The 17,970-nt window shown below is 41.7% G+C and overlaps 1 protein-coding gene across 1 annotated transcript in view; it reads left to right on the plus strand.

Annotated features, from left to right (window-relative positions):
- The window catches only part of wdr17 (WD repeat domain 17), a 39,010-nt gene extending 24,461 nt beyond the window's left edge, over positions 1–14,549 (plus strand). Inside the window, exons 19-32 of the mRNA XM_069666669.1 lie at positions 207–362; positions 2,194–2,258; positions 2,725–2,857; positions 2,987–3,075; positions 4,228–4,327; positions 4,417–4,556; positions 4,778–4,889; positions 5,017–5,158; positions 6,137–6,239; positions 6,382–6,483; positions 6,980–7,078; positions 9,440–9,507; positions 12,741–12,838; positions 14,020–14,549. Of these exons, the coding sequence (XP_069522770.1) occupies positions 207–362; positions 2,194–2,258; positions 2,725–2,857; positions 2,987–3,075; positions 4,228–4,327; positions 4,417–4,556; positions 4,778–4,889; positions 5,017–5,158; positions 6,137–6,239; positions 6,382–6,483; positions 6,980–7,078; positions 9,440–9,507; positions 12,741–12,838; positions 14,020–14,139 (1,527 nt within the window). The 3' untranslated portion in view covers positions 14,140–14,549. The remainder of the gene's footprint in view (positions 1–206; positions 363–2,193; positions 2,259–2,724; positions 2,858–2,986; positions 3,076–4,227; positions 4,328–4,416; positions 4,557–4,777; positions 4,890–5,016; positions 5,159–6,136; positions 6,240–6,381; positions 6,484–6,979; positions 7,079–9,439; positions 9,508–12,740; positions 12,839–14,019) is intronic.
- The last annotated feature ends 3,421 nt before the right edge of the window (positions 14,550–17,970 follow it).

The raw sequence follows: 17,970 nt of genomic DNA on the forward strand, positions 1-17,970 counted from the left end.
ACAAACACAATATTATGGAAACGACGTCCTTCAGTCCTGTTTATTTTTGTACTACGTGCACGACAAGATTCCCTTTCCTTATAAAGGTCAATTTCCTCAATTCAACTGAAGTCTGTTTAAGATGTTCCAGGAGGTATTTGGGTTTAAGAAGTGTTTTTTGTTACACTTACCTTTTATTTTTCATCCATTTGCTCTTTTGTCTTAAGTCTGAAGCGCAGGAACTCACCATAGTGAAGATGTCTAAATTTGGAGGAGGAATCGGAGCTCCGAGTAAAGAGGAGAGGCTGAAAGAAGCAGCAGACATCCATCTGAGGCTGGGACAGATTCAGAGATACTGTGAATTAATGGTGGAGCTGGGACAGGTACAGACTGTGTGTGTTGGTCACAACATTACAAATCTTACACCTGTCCTGTTCTTAGTAATTCAAACAGAACCACTAAAACATCTTTGTAGCTGTAGAGAACATCAGCCTGAATGAGGGGATGTAAGAATGTTTGGGGCTTTCTTTAAAGGGTTTCCTTCAAAGCTTAAAAGCATGAATGTGGTAGGAAGAAACATAGATCATAAACTCTCAGGTTTAATATGTAAACTGCTCTGATTATCTGCTAAAACAATGTGAATATTTTCCAAAATGTGACTTAAATTTTAGTAATTTGTTACAGGTTGCCTCGAATCTCTGCTAGCTAACTTCTGAAGCTGACAGGTGCTAGTTTTGAACTGTTGAGCAACGTAGCATGGCCAGGACAATCGTAGTTCCAGGATAAAATCAAAGCCATGGCTCGGTTACGCAGGCTGATGACAAATGCTATAACATGAATTCATAAAAAGGAACTAGCTTGTGTTCTTCTCTCATAGGAACGTTTAATGTGTTTAATTCCCGTTTGCTATTAAACTCATATTTTATCATTGCGCGCGAATTCAAATGAAATGGCGGACTTTTACATGGCTGAGGAGCACACTTTCATGTAAAAGTTTTTGGTTTCAGCTCAATGGAATAGCTAGCGTTACACAAGTTTAAGAAAACGAAAGGAATAATAGGTTAACTCATGTACGTTAGTTATGCTAGGTAGTTAGCCCACTAGCTACCTACTGCAAGGCGACAGGACCGCCTCTTTCGAAGGCTGCAGCCCTTGGATTGGGACACAGCCTGGAGGTTTAGGAGGAAGGAAGCTTACAGACGTCCTCTGAAAGTACATCACTAACAGGATCTAGAATCACTTCGATTAGCATCTCTGTGTACAGAGCAGAGGGTCGGCACTCTGTGTAAAGCCCTACAACATGTCCTGATGTAACCTCTGATGCTGTCTGTGCATGTTGTTTATCAATTGTCTGGCTCAAATTGAGTCCCTTTTTATCCTGCACCACGTCAAATGCAAATTAAAGTTTATTATATTAAGAGATTAACAGAGACGAAGAGGCACGAAGGACTTGTGACAGAGTGAAGAGTAAGAGCAGGGGCAGACAGGCAGCTGCATGTATCACCTGCACATAGGGCTGGGTATCGATGAGGATTTCTTGATTCGATTCGATATTGATTTGCGTTAGAGGTGTTTCAGTTACAATATCAGTGCACCTAACCTGGTGCATTATCAAAATGTTTCATGTTTACAATAAGAATTGACCCCAAAGAAGTTACATCATGTACTTTTTATTTAACATGACAAACACAGCAGTCAACACAATACTCACAGTGTTATGAGTTAGAACTTTTCAGTCTGAACATCTGCCTCATGGTTTTGATTAAACGAACTGGGGTTCAACTTGTGCAAGATTTGGCCACGAGATCTCACAGCGCGAAGAACAAAACCACACGAGACTAAGAGTTTCGGGGGGGATATGCACTGAGTTGTGCTGCGTTCAGGGGCGCTCAGAAACATGACTGATCAGACGCGTTTTTTCATATTTTTAAAGATCGATCTCAGGATTTATTAATCTATATTGGGTCATTCAAATGAGAATCGATTCTAATCGAAAAAATCTACTTTTTAAACCCAGCCCTACCTGCACAGTCAGAAGCCAGGTGTAGAGGAGTGTGAAGAGGCGACGGAGCGTGACATGCGGGCATCATGAAAGACAAACCAGTCACTCCTTAGCTCCAAGTATATTTGTTCACATCCACTGAAATGGATATATTGTATAATCAGACAAAGGAATGTTTGAATGAATTAAAGGAGAACTAACATCTCTTTCAGTGGGAGAAAGCTTTATCAGTGGCACCAGGAGTCTCCATGAAGTACTGGAAGAAGCTCATGCAGAGGTAAGGCATGTTTACATTTGTTGTTTTAGATTTTGAACCCACTAGGAACCAAATTAAAAGCACTTCCCAGTTTAACCAGACGTCCTCGGTTGGCTCCGGTTGTAACTCTTGATTTTCCTCGCTGACGGTCGCTTTCCTTTTTAGACTGTTTGCTTCATCTGAGCGTCGAGTTTGCGTCAACACACTAAATTTAGGTGGGAATGGGGTATAACTGGGCGCCGCTTGTGATTTTTTCCGTGAAAGTCTCCACCAACACCCAGTCCATAATAATATACTGTAAATACAAAGGCTTTGGCCATAGGCTCAGTCACCATTGTGTTACCTCATTCAACGATAGATAGTGACTTAACAAACATTTTCACATGAAAATCTTCGAGATTATCACTTTAAAACAACAAAAATACAAAGCTTTGTGTTCTGAATGTTGTTTATGTTCACGTGAAACATGTGATATGTAATGTCACAGGAGAGCGGACCAGCTGATGGCTGAGGACAATGATGACACTATCCCGTACTGCATCGCCACAGGAGACATTAAAAAACTTGTGACTTTCTTCACGGGCAGAGGACAGCTGCTGGAAGCCTTAATAATAGCACAGGTACGATCTTTAATGCATAGTAACAGTAACTAATGAGAGACAAACACAAAGGGCTTGTGAACACACGTATCTCTGAGGGTTGCAATTTAGGTCAGAAATAATGAAAATAATAAATCATCTCATTTTTAGGGAGCGTGTGAAGGAAACATTCGTGCACCTCAAAGCTCTGCGGTCAACCACACGACTAATGACGTGGATAACAGACAGCAATACCAGAGGTAAAGCAAACACACACACACACATACTGTACACACACACACACACACACACACACACACACATACTGTACACACACAAGTCTTTTATCGATTTACCACACATAACTCAGAAAGAAAGACAGATTTAATGGAACATCTGAGGAGTTTAGTGGCCAAAACTTAATTAAATGTGGACATTTCTGAACAAACTGGGGCTGTGAGCGTGATAATGAAGACATAACTGAATCTTTGAATGTCACAGTTTTGATACGTTTTTCAAGATTAAAAAACAGCTGCATGAGATATAACTAATGACTAATATTAAAAATGATCAAACTCCTGAAACATGTTTGTGGCTTGGTCTGTTAGAGCAGTGACGCTGTAGTCTGGATTCATGTTATCCCAAATGGACTCCAATATTAAGGAAGAAAATAAGGACGACAAGTGAATTATTAATTGAGTTCTGAGTTTAGACAAATTTACGACGGCATATTAGGGCCATCGTAAAATTGCAAGATTAAAATGGCAAATTTGCAAGAAACAAAAACTTTGTGAAAAATCATGTTTACAGGAACCGTTTTGAGCGGCAACCACCCAGACAGTAGTTTTGGGGTTCATGGCCCCCTCCCTCTTGATTCACCTGTGTCTCTTCTCTGCCCTGTTCGCTCTGCTGCTCACACAGGCGTGCATGGCACGGAGCTCAGAGCACCTTTAGCCTGTTTCCTCTGCACACAAGAAGCAGACTTCATAGAGGAGAAAGACTGAGCGACCCTCTGCTGCAGAAACACACGTTTCTATGCTCCCATTTGCCCCAGGGGTTACCATCACACATGGAAGTAACTCTATGACCTCATGATGGATTGTAAAAGAAACAAACCTGCATTACGGACAAAAAATGTACAAAACTACTTTAAATCAATTTGGCTTTAATTACAGTTTAAAATGTATTCAAGATCCGACAGCGCAGCTCATCCTGAAGGAGACAACAAGACTGCAAAAAGCAAAAACTAGGGCAGCATATTCTCACAAAATTGCCATTTTTTTCTGGCAAATTTACGACTTTAACATCGGAATGCGTTTTATTCTCGGAATATTGATCTTCTACTCTAGAATGCGTAAGCTAAAGTTTTCCAGTTACAACCCCAACGACTTGATGTTGTTTTTTCTGTCCAGTCTCCTCCATAAGGTTTGTAAGGAGCTAGCAGAGTGGCACTTCCAGGACGGGTGCTCGGTCCTGGCGGCATGCTGCCATCTAGCTGTGGACAACATCAAGGTAACATCACCACCAGCAGCTGTGCATGTCACCTGAGCTTTAGTCTGACTCGCAGGACTGTTAGTAACTTTATACTGTCATGTCTTCAGTTAGCCTTGTCGAGTCTGATCCGAGGTAACGAGCTGGAGTTGGCTGCATGTGTAGGCCTCGTCCTGGGAGAGGCAGCCAATCAGAGCACAGCTTACTGCCTAGAACTCTTGGCCAGGAAGTACATGACCACACCTACATGGTACGTCTCCGTGCATGCATGTAGAGTCATGTCATGTCATTCTTCTCTAAACTTTGAAAAACATCCAGTTTATCATTTCAGTTGTACGCATACTTTCTTTATCCCACCAAAATAAAGTTCAGAGTTCATTAAGATGACATCATTTGGACCAAGGTTACATCACTCTGCTTTATAGGTGAAGTCTTTGCAGAGCACTTTATCTTAACCTTGTCTACATTCAGGGAGCTCTCAGCTGACCTTCTGCAAATGATCCCTGACAACCACATCCTGTTGGCTAAGCTGTGTGCATTTTACCCAGGAAGTGCCGCTGAAATCAACCAGTTACATGAAAGGGTGAGTAGGGGACGGTTAGGTTAAATCAGAGACATGTTTAGTATGAAACAGACAAGAGGCCCTGTTTCTAATGTTGATAACATGATGATGTGGTTTGATATGATAATGCATGTTTCTGTCGCTGCAGTGCGGCCTGCCGTCATTGGAGGAGTGTAAAGCTTTGGCAGAAGAAGCCGTGCAGGAAGGAGATTTGTTTTCAGCAGTTAAGTTCCACCTGCTGAGCTCTGAACCCGAGAACGCCCTGCAGATCGGAATAGATCATGTCAAAGGTACCACCAGCTTAGTTTTACTGTGTCAAACATGATATCTGCACATTTCATGATAACACTACTTCATGCAAATGACAATAAACATGAAGAACATTTACTTGTTTGCATCTGAAATGGTAACTCAGAGTCAAAGGTTAATGCCAGCCTTCACCACACGTCGGTGTATTTAACAGCAGAACAGCTTCTTGTGTCGGTCTGAAGCAGATATTCATGCTTATGGAAACTTCAATGACTGTAGTGTTAGTGTTAGTTACGTCTCCTCTCGCCGTTCGTCCTCCACTCTGCTACTCGGGAACAGAACGCTGCAGGAGCCCCATTTGTCAACAGAGCTGTCAATCATCCTTTTTACAGCATCAACTAACTAATTAAAAGTAAAGTTGTCAGAAAAATGAACACTGTGACATAAATCAGCATGATAAGAACTAACTATAATGACAGAAACCATGTTTGAGAAACATTTATTTGACATGTATTTTGATTTTATAGTTTGACTCATGTCCCATCTGTTAACATGGAGGAGGCGGGGCTTATGAGCTATACTGCAGCCAGTCAGCAGGGGGCGATAGAGAGGGTTTGGCTTCACTGTTAGGGAGCTGTCATGTCGTCCACCTTTTTATACAGTCTGTGGGGTAGACAAGTAAGTTCTGTGCTCTGCAAGGTGAAATGGAGTCTGGTGGCTTTGAAAAGAGAAGTATCAGCTTTAGTGATCGTTTCCATCATGTTGTTAAAAACGCGTCCCCTCACTTTTAAATAACCCCTGCTTGCACTTTAATTTGCTCTGCTTGTGCAGATATATCTGAGTGCAAGCAAATAGTGCAGCACAAGACGAGTTTTTTCATGTGAAGTTTAATCTATAAGTCATATTCCCAAATTAAAAGACAACACTGTTGAATAAATACACGAACCAACAAAGCAAATGTCTTCCTTCACTGAGCACTGATTAATCAGAAACTGTCTTTAATTTTTCCTCCTCACCAGAACAGCTGACCGGATCTGATTGGACGGTGGACAGTGTTCAGCCAATCCTGGACCTGATGAGTTACATCAGAACGGACCGCCTCATCATGACCAAGCTAACAGAGTGAGAACACTTAAGTTCTTCAACAGCTATTTCATAATATTACTATCTTCTGTCAAGACATGGTCATACAGATGTTTTTGTTTAGTTTTTCTCTGTGTGTGCGTGTGTGTGTGTGTGTGTGTGTGTGTGTGTGTGTGTGCAGAACCCGCAGTGAGCTGTTGATCCTGTGTGGTTATATTGGAGGTCTGCTGGCCATAAGAAGACAGTACTCCAGCATCGTACCTGCCCTCTATGAATACACCAGGTAGACACAACTGAGTGCATGTATGTGTCAGAATAACCTTTGAACCAATGAAATAAACCGACTGGGATTATATACTGTATCTGAGATAGTTCATCATTGTTGAGTAATCAGGAACATTAGGATCTCTAACAGCAGCTGATGCCTTCAGCACGAATCAATGTCTCTGAACTTACGCAAACCTTTGCTTTGCCGCCCATCACAGCGCTCTGTGCGGTTCTTCTGTTTGACATAGAAGCAGCAGATATAAAACCAGAGTCTGTTTAATGCTTTGTGACAATCATTTCGTTTGTTAAAAAGATAAGGAGTCTGCAAAAACACGACGAGGGTAACACTGTTACAGGAGGAGACAAGACGGGAGTACGCAGCAGGCTTTCTCTCTGTGGTTCTGATAGTTGACGTCAAGCTGCTCCTTCTGTGTTTCTTTGCTTAGATAATTGCCGTAATGAGGTTGAAATTGAATCAGTCCAGCTACCATGTTACTCTCTGTGTTTCTCAGTCAGTTGCTGAAGCGGAGGGAGGTGTGTGTTCCTCTGAAGATCGAGCAGCTGTCCGTGGAGCTCGATGCCTGGAGGGCCTGCACACAGAGTAACAGCAAGTAGGTTACACACACAAACACACACAAACACAGAGATAACAGAAGTGAATGAAGTGAGATCTGGTAAAGACATTAAAATAAACAGCTTTTAAAGAGGTTTAAAGAGGAAGATGGTGACGTAGCCGAGCGTCCTCCTCATCTATCGGCTGTAAACGAGTCAGATGATAAGAGGGGAGCACCGAGGAGTTCATAATGAGATCGGTCTCACAGCGTCGCAGAGAGGAGAGCTCGCTAAAGAAGGATGAAGAGCAGCTGAATCACCTCTGGGGAGACGCTGGTGTTGTCCTGAGTGAGGACAAACATGTCCGTGCTGCTGAATGACTGACAGATCTGCTGACTGGAGATAAAAACATATTTCTGAGGCATCACGAGGAGACGCTGGATCGAGCCTCATGCTACTTTTTATTTTTTTTTAGAATCAGTGACGTCTGAGAAGCACGAGCGTCTGACAGACTTTAGGCTTTGAACATATGATACCAATATATCCGTTAGAGAGATATCGGCCTTTGACAGATATATTGATGCAGGTGAAAATGTTTCTTGGATGTGCTGAAATGAAAACTGTCTTTACTCAACTTATAATACAGAACACAATGCTTGGGGTGATTTTAAATGTAGTTTGTCCAGCAGAGGGCGCTCCAACTCCATGATTTACAATGCTCTCTCATCACAGCTTGGGCAGGGTGGTTCAAAAGGTTTACAGATGGATCCATGGAGCCCACCTGCTGGATGTTCTGCTGAACACTCACATATTGAGTTAGGCTGCTTTCGCACCTGAAGTCCGTTTGTTTGATCCGAGTCAAAGACCAACTTGTTACAAAGCTGCATTTTGCCTCGAGTTTGGTTTGTGTTTTGGTCCGCCCATATTTCTATTTCCTCGTCGCTCCCCCACATCTGTCCTCTACTCATCTTGCTGCCTGGCTGTCGGGTGTCTCTGCAAATGTCAGCACCCGTTCACAACCCACACAGCACTGTGTTTTGGTTTGCTTCCTGTATTTGGTTCTACTTTAAGGGCGGGTTCACACCAGCCTTGTTTCAGCAGATTGAACCGAACCCTGGAGCGTTTGTCCCCTCAGTGCGGTTCGTTTAGATGGTGTGAACACCGGAATGAAACTGTGGTGGGGACCAAACAACCGGCCCGCGGTCCGCTAGAAAAGATGGGTCTCGGTCCGTTTCCAAACGAACCACGGTCCAGTTTGATTCTGGTGAGATCGTAAACGGACTTAAAGTAGGACCGAATACAGGAAACAAACCATTAAACTGTGCATTGCAGTGTTTACGGGTGCTGACATTTGCAGAGACACGCAGTGAGATGAGTAGAGGACAGACGTGGGGGAGCAAAGAGGAAATAGAAATATGGGCTGACCAAACAATTTCACACATGCTTGTTGAAACGCACGAGAACACGAAGGTGTTCAAACTGTTCAGTGAAAAACTAAAGGAGAGAGGAACTGATCGAGCCGTGGAACAATGTCGGTTAATAGTAGGAAACTCTGACAACAAAACATAAGTCTGCGATCATGTTGAGTGTGATTGATCAGTGTGCTCTCTTGCTTTGGGAGTTTTCCCTCGTGGAAATTCTGACCAATCAGAGAGCAGTCTCCTCGTGCATCAGAACTAGTAAAAGCTGCCGTCTGAACACAAACCAAACAAAATGCAACATTGTAACAATTTGGTCTTTGATTCGGACCAAACAAACGGACTCTAGGTGTGAATGCGCCCTCAGTCCATTTACGTTCTCACCTGAATCAAACTGGACCGTGGTCGTTTGGAAACGGACTGAGTTCTGTCTTTTCTGGCAGAACATGTCCAGTTGTTTGGTCCCCACCAGAGTTTAAATGCGCGTTCTCACCGGTCCAAACCAACCGGACTTTCAGGGCGGGTTCACACCAGCCGAATCGAACCCTGGAGTGTTTGTTCCCTTGTTGCGGTTCATTTAGGTCAGTGTGAACGCAGGAATCAAACTCTGGTGCAGTCAAACGAACACATCACACCCATATTAGCATCCCTGCACTAGCTCCCCATTCAGTACAGAATCCTGTACAAGATTCTCCTGTTGGTTACATAACAGAACTCATATCCCCATACAGTACAGCTAGGCCCATCAGATCATCTGATCAAGGGCTATTAACCATCCCACGATCACGCACAAAACTTTTTAGGGACAGGGCCTTCTCTGCAGCCGCACCAAGACTCTGGAATAGCCTCCCATCACATGTAAGAACAGCAGAATCTCTCGATGGATCACTTCGAGGGATCACTTTTACTCCCTCGCCTTCCCAACTTTTGATTACGAACATAAGACGCATTTTACCCTGTTTAACAAGAGCTTGAAGTTTGTTTCCCTGTCTGTTTCCACAGTCCTCCATCAGAGTGTCAGAGAGACGAGTTCAGCTGCCTCGAGACGAGAGTCCAGCCTGCAGACTCCGGTAAAAATAACAACGTTTATCACGGGAGTTTGGGGAATTAAGATACTGTGAATAAATCAAAGAATATTCTGCTGTACACTTCAGCTGCGTTGCTCCAAAACGGATTACATTATTAGCCCAATTAAATCCTGGTTTAACTTTTAAATATGATGCACCAAACTTTAAAACTCTTTTAATCTAGAGATTCAAATTCTGTTGCCCCAAAACTTGAGACAAAAGTTTGAAAATTAAATGGCTGCCTTATTGAGATGGATCGAACAAAAGTAATGGAAACTTAAAGAGCTGAACTGGAAGATTCAACCAACTGTCAAACATGGTGATTAAAAGAGATGTAGCTGATGACCGATTCTCCGACTCCTGCTGGCTCGGAGATTTCATGCCACAGGACATAACTTCAAAGAGCTCTTTTCAGGTAGCTCACGAACAGTGTTATTAAAAGGATTCATAGCAGCAGATAGTAAACCGTTCCCCTCCCTCGTACAGCTCTCTAGGAAAAAATGAGAGACCCCTCCAAATGTTTCTTAAATCAGCATCTCTCTCTATGTGTCATGGCCGCCCAATCCATATCTGAACCCCATTGAAATGTCCTGAATGTGATCAAGAGGAAGATGGACGGTCACAAGCCATCGAACAAAGCCGAGCTGCTCCAAAGGCGGCCTAACATCACCCAGCAGCTCTGTGACAGACTGGAGGAGAGCATGCAGAGCTGTGATTACAAACCAGGTTATTCCACCAGATACTGATCTGTGAACTCTTCCTGAGTTAAAACATCGCTGTTCTGTTGTTTCAACTCGAACTTGTTTTCTTTTCATTATTCGAGCCACGAAAAACATCTTTTTTACATCTTTTTAACCAGTCGTCATTTTCTGCAAATCAAAGACCTCAATGAGAATATTTTGTTTGGAAGTAGGAGAAATGTTGTTAACGATAGAACAAAGGTTCATTTTAATCAAACACAAACCTGTAAATAGTAGAACCAGAGAAAAACATATGTTTGCAGTGATCTCTCTGTATACTCACAAAGTCCCGACAACACGTGAATTTATTTATTTCCTAATTTTCATTTTCGGGTTCGTTTCGCTCTTTTAAATTTGGTTTACGTCTAATACTTGGATTTAATAAAAGGAGCTTAGTTTCTCATTGTGCAACAGAGCTCTGCTTAATTTAAAACCTTGTTTCTTAACGGAGATTAAATGAATCGTCAGGAGGAATATTTCAGCCTCCATCCCCTGCAGATGAAGGCTGAGCAGCACAAACAAAGATTCATCTGTGGTCTGATGAGGCTGAAGCTTCACCATGTGACGCAAAGACACAATGATGTTTCATTTAAACCCAGACCATCATGTATTTCTAAACTTAGCTGTGAGTGTTTTGTGTTGTTTTGTAAAATGTAGTTTAAGATTTAAGACATAAATCCTGGTTTGGGTAAAAGAATAATCTGTAGACAAACTTTCATATCAGAACACTGACGGCCCTCGCTGTTTTCATTAGTCGCTCTTTATATGTCGATATATTTAAGCAATATTTAGTCGTTTCCAGTATAACAGTAAGATGATCAGGTCATTTATCAACAGTCAGGTGAAATCAGCCGTGGCAGCAGCAAAGGAACACAAATCAAAGTGTTTTCATAAACGTATGATCATAAATCTTCTCTGATCGGAGTTTCAGTCAGCGTTAGCTCTTCTGTAGCTTCATCTTGGGTTTAGAGTTATCACATATTTTGATACGTTTCATTACCACATGTTTTAAAACGATACACTCTCCGTTATTCCTACCAAAGCTTTAAAACAACAACAGATCTACAGTCAGATTTTCAGCGAGCAAAAGAGAGAGAGCAGCTGTGGTCGAGCGACATAGACAGGAAGTGAAGAGAGCGAGCGTCGTTAATGTAAATAAAGCAGAGAAACAGAAATAAGACTTTATTTTATAACAAGCTAACACGCCTACACCTCCGTACAACCTGCAGGAAGGGACAGGGTTTAGTTTTATAGGCCGAAGTCGACTGTGTGTCTGTCTGCTCCGCCCTCCGTCACACCTGCAGCTCAGATACAGCAACGATACAGCGAACTGTTCTCATTCACAGAACGACACATGAAGACGTTTTGTGACGTCACTTTCACGACTCATAGAGATGCAGAAGTTACAGACAGACAGAGAGCAGAGAGACAGACAGACAGACATACAGACAGATAGCAGAGTAGAGAGCAGAGCAGAGAGACAGATAGACAGACATACAGACAGAGAGCAGAGCAGAGAGACAGACAGACAGACAGACAGACAGATAGCAGAGCAGAGAGCAGAGCAGAGCAGAAAGACAGACAGATGGACGGAGAGAGACAGAGCAGAGCAGAGAGACAGACAGACAGACAGACAGACAGAGAGCAGAGCAGAGAGACAGACAGAGAGCAGAGCAGAGAGACAGACAGACAGACAGACAGACAGAGGGACAGCTTAGCAGAGAGCAGATCAGAGAGACAGACAGCTGAGCAAAGAGAGAGACAGAGACAGAGAGCAGAGAGACAGAGAGAGACAGACAGACAGCAGAGCAGAGAGACAGACAGACAGACAGACAGACAGACAGACAGAGAGCAGATCAGAGAGACAGACAGCTGAGCAAAGAGACAGAGCAGAGCAGAGAGACATACAGACAGAGAGCAGAGAGACAGACAGACAGACAGACAGACAGACAGAGAGCAGATCAGAGACAGACAGCTGAGCAAAGAGACAGAGCAGAGCAGAGAGACATACAGACAGAGAGCAGAAAAGAGAGACATAGAGCGCAGCAGAGAGACAGACAGAGAGCAGAGCAGAGAGACAGTCAGACAGACAGGGAGCGTCTGCAGACACAGACACCAGCTCACACTTCTCCTGGATGAAGAGTGATGATGAAGAGGGAATATTTTAATATGGAAAATGCTGCTCATGAAGCCTTTTGTTTCTGTTAACAGTCTGTCAGATGAGCTGGTGTGTTTAGTGACTGTTTTCTGTTCAGCACTGTGTGAAGGTGGCAAATTAAAAACAAGAACATTACCTAATTTTTGTTGGTCTTCTATTTTGGTTGCCGTGGTAACAACACAGGTATTGAGTATCTTTTCTTTCGGATATATCTCTGTTTTTCTGGAGGATTTCTGTGTGAAGGAGCAGAATGAAGTAATAAAGGAGTGTTAATTGTGTCTGCAGAGTGACAGGTGTATAAGATGTGTAATTATTAACCCATGTTTCCTCTCTTTCAGATGCGTTAGTTTTGTGTGGTGCTGATTATGTAACGGGCTCCAATCTGCCGAGTCACTCTGACGTTCAGCTCTCCTGCTTCACTGGACACAGAATACAGGTGTGTGTGTGTGTGTGTGTGTGTTTATTCTGTATCAGTGTGTGTGTGTGTGTGTGTGTTTATTCTGTATCAGTGTGTGTGTGTGTGTTTGTGTGTGTGTGTGTGTTTATTCTGTATCAGTGTGTGTGTGACTTTCACCACCCGACTGATGTACAGATTTATTAACAAGGTTAACGCTTGGGCAAGACACTGAACCCCAAATTGCTCCAGGTGGCAGAGCCAGGCAGCCTCTGCCATCAGTGTGTGAATGTGTGTGTGAAAGGGTGAATGTGATATGTAGTGTAAAAGCAGCTTTGAGTGGTCGCAAAGACTAGAAAAGTGCATTTATCTACCGGCTTTTCATCAGCATCACGTGTCGTTGTCCGGCAGATAAAGATATCAACAGCCAAAATGTCCGGTGGATAAATATGCCAAATAAATAGTTAAATAATTAATAATGGCGTATTTAATGTGCTATTGTGTTAGTTAAAGACGTGTTGCTAAGAGAACTTAATTATAAACGTATCCAGCCTCCACTGTTAAAACATGGAGAGATGGACAGGCGGAGACGGACAGCACAGTGCCTCCCATCATTTGCATCTCGGTACTCGGTAAGATGCAGTACCGATGATGACAGCGCTGCGTGGCTGCAGCGGGTTGAAACTCCACACGGCCGGTGAATCTATCATCCAGTGTTTCGGGGAAATCTACTCGGACAGGGCAAAGCTGGCAAAGATTGGCAGCACAATCCCTGTGTGGACTGTGGCTGCAGAGCGTGGATTCTCGCTCCAGAAGCGGATAAAAGCAGCCCGAGAAGCCGCCTCACTGAAGAAAAACGTTAATAACTTGCAAGTTGTCCCGATGGGTTGGATGGGTTCAACTTAGCAAAAGCAGCGGAGCAGTTCTGTTCAATGAAGCCGCAAACTGACCTCAACGCCAATTTGACAAACACGAGTTTGGACCGATGAGGCTATTTATTTTGTTTAGACCTATATCGGCTTCTTCACGTAGCTTATTGTAAAGTTATTTTACTCAACGTTAAAGAAATGCAAAGACACACATTAGGATGATGTCTAATGCATCATATCAAAGCATATGTATAAACTATAAACCGCTTGGGTAAATAATGTGTACCTGTCCACCTCTAATCTACACAAACCTGTCTTTCTTTTTTCTTAAATGTTCTTGTTTTTAATCCGCAGGGTCCGGTGTTTTTACTGGAGGACGGTAAATCAGCGATCTCCCTGAACGACGCTCTAATGTGGGCAAAAGTGAACCCCTTCTCTCCTCTGGGAACAGGAATCCGCATCAACCCTTTCTAGCACACACACGCATACACACACACACACACACACACACACACACACACACACACACACAGAGGACATTTTCATGGACGGCTTACAGATGTGAAGTGTCGTAATGGAAAAGAAGAATAAAAACGAGGCTGCAAATATTTGTTTTGTGCTCCAGCCAAACAGCCCACTGCATTCTATAATTTCCTGAGCCGACAGATGTGGCGACGTCAACAAACAGTTCATTTGTGATTCTGTGAGGACGATTCAGTTTCAAACAAGCTCGCCGTTAGCTTAGCAGTAATGTGATGAGAACTTAGCCAACGAAATCATCATGCTTCATTTGTGGAGGAGGATTCTTGTTTAACGAGGAGAGTTTGTACATATTATCTTAATTTTTTCTTCTGTTGTAAAAAAGAAAATGATGGAATAAAGCTCGGTGCATATTTAAATGACCCTTGACCTTTTTATGTCAAAGTCCTACTCAAGGCTGCAGAAACAAGCCGAGGGTAAAGCACATAAAGAATCCGGAGACAGATGGCCCGTCACACACGTTTCTCTCGGTACAAAAGCTGCAGCGGCGTCTCTGCCTGAAGGCAACAGACAGCAGATAATAAAGATGAAGAAAAAGCATTAATTCATGCATGAAATAAAGAAGGATGAACAGCAGCTCATGCATGGCTCAATGTGAACCATTCGTCAGTGCAGGATTCTTCCGTCCACCTCACAGTCTGGCAAACACAGCTGGAGCTAATATGCTAAGATATTGTTTGTATAAAGGTTCTGACAGTCGTTACATTTATGTTTCATAATCAAACAAATGCTGAGTTAAACTTCAGCTGCTGCTCATAAAAGGGTATTATTCATGTTCACTGTATAAACCAGTTAGATGAGAAGATTGAAACCACTGTCATAACTTTAAACCGACAGAGGATTAGCTTAGCTTAGCGCAAAGACTGTAAACAGTATGAAACAGTCCGCCTGGCTCTACTGCTTCTAAAGCGCTTGCAGCTTGTTGTATCTTGTGTTTTTCAGTTGTTACACTGTTTGGTTTTTTGAGCTGAAACTGTCGTTCCTCCTCCCTCGCCCAGATAACGAACACATTTGGACCAAATCTGACCACCTTTGACCTTCACATGTCAGTAACAACAATGAGTGTTGTAGTGACGTGTATGAGTCTGTCTTATGTGAAGCAAAGGTTACCAACTAGCGTCATCGCCTAAAAGTCAACAAAGCAATTGCTCTCTAAATTTATAAGGAGTGGCGCTTGCTCAGTGATCGTCGGTCGGCTTTCAATCGAAAGGTTGGTGGTTTGATCCCCGGCTGCTGCAGTCTACATGTTGAAGTGTCCTTGACTGAAGACTAGAAAAGTCAATTTACCACTATATAATGGATCACTTAATGTCTATGTATAGTGATTTTATTCTTCCCTTTACAGAACTTAAAATACCAGCTGAGGACAAATCCATCTCCCCCTTTATAGACCGAGAACACAAACAGAGCAGGTGAAGAGTGACACTTTGTTATATTATTTACAGTCCCAACATAAGACAGAAACACAGAACCAGACTCATGGTGAACACACATCTGATGAGACTGGATGGAAGAGAGAGAGACAGACAGACAGGGAGACAGACTAGCAGACAGGGAGGGAGACATACACACAGGGAGGCACACAGACAGTAACAAAAATAAGATAATACAGACTCATGGTTACAATATCAGTAACAATAGTAGAAATATTTATCATAACAACTGTAAGAGTCACTGATGATAAAAATTGTCACAGTCCACATCAGCAGACGGTCTGCAGCAACGATCCACCGGAACCTGCGAGACAAGGAGCCCAAAAACTGCTGGGGAGATATATGGTGAGTAACATGACAGGCATTAATGGGAGATACATGCATACAGATAACATACAGATAACATACAGATAACATACATACATACAGATAACATACAGATAACATACATACATACAGATAACATACAGATAACATACAGACATACATACATACATGCATACAGATAACATACATACATACATACATGCATACAGATAACATACATACAAACATACAGATAACATACATACATACATACATACAGATAACGTACATAAATACATACATACATACATACAGATACAAACATACATACAGATAACATCTATGCTTGCAGATAACATACATGCATACAGATAACAGACATACATACATACATACATACAAACAGATAACATACATGCTTGCAGATAACATACATACATACAGATAACATACAGATAACATACATGCATACAGATAACATACGTGCTTGCAGATAACATACATGCATACAGACAACATACGTGCTTGCAGATAACATAAATGCATACAGATAACATACGTGCTTGCAGATAACATACATGCATGCAGATAACATACATGCATGCAGATAACATACATGCTTGCAGATAACATACATGCATGCCGATAACATATAACACATGCATACAGAAAACATACATGCATACAGAACATAAATGCTTGCAGATAACATACATGCCTTCATATAACATGCATGCATACAGATAACATATATACATGCCTACAGAAAACATACATGCATACAGATAACATACATGCATACAGATAACATACATGCCTTCATATAACATGCATGCATACAGATAACATACATACATACAGATAACATACAGATAACATACAGACATACATACATACATGCATACAGATAACATACATACATACATACATACATGCATACAGATAACATACATACAAACATACAGATAACATACATACATACATACATACATACATACAGATAACGTACATAAATACATACATACATACATACATACAGATACAAACATACATACAGATAACATCTATGCTTGCAGATAACATACATGCATACAGATAACAGACATACATACATACATACAAACAGATAACATACATGCTTGCAGATAACATACATACATACAGATAACATAGATACATACAGATAACATACATGCATACAGATAACATACAGATAACATACATGCATACAGATAACATACGTGCTTGCAGATAACATACATGCATACAGACAACATACGTGCTTGCAGATAACATAAATGCATACAGATAACATACGTGCTTGCAGATAACATACATGCATGCAGATAACATACATGCTTGCAGATAACATACATGCATGCCGATAACATATAACACATGCATACAGAAAACATACATGCATACAGAACATAAATGCTTGCAGATAACATACATGCCTTCATATAACATGCATGCATACAGATAACATATATACATGCCTACAGAAAACATACATGCATACAGATAACATACATGCATACAGATAACATACATGCCTTCATATAACATGCATGCATACAGATAACATACATGCATACAGATAACATACATGCCTTCATATAACATACATGCCTACAGAAAACATACATGCATACAGATAAAATACATGCATGCCAATAACATACATGCACGCAGATAACATATAACTCATGCATACAGATAACATACATGCCTTCATATAACATGCATACATGCAGATAACATATAACATGCATGCATACAGATAACATATATACATGCCTACAGAAAACATACATGCATACAGGTGGTGTTGCTATAAAGGAGGAGAATTATTCTGTAGGTCTAGATCGACCAAACTGTCTCATATTATCATATATGTATTTAAAAATCTATTTAAACATCATGTTTATATCGTGTTGACTTTTTGTTCTCTTCTACTCTAAGTACTTTGAGTTTTGAAGTTTTATGGACGAGCTCAGGCTTTCCCACCTCGGTCTTCTGTTTG

The sequence above is a fragment of the Semicossyphus pulcher genome, unplaced genomic scaffold (assembly GCF_022749685.1).
Source record: "Semicossyphus pulcher isolate SPU_LCO1_2020_fin unplaced genomic scaffold, fSemPul1.0.p SCAF_17, whole genome shotgun sequence".
Lineage (NCBI taxonomy): Eukaryota > Metazoa > Chordata > Actinopteri > Labriformes > Labridae > Semicossyphus > Semicossyphus pulcher.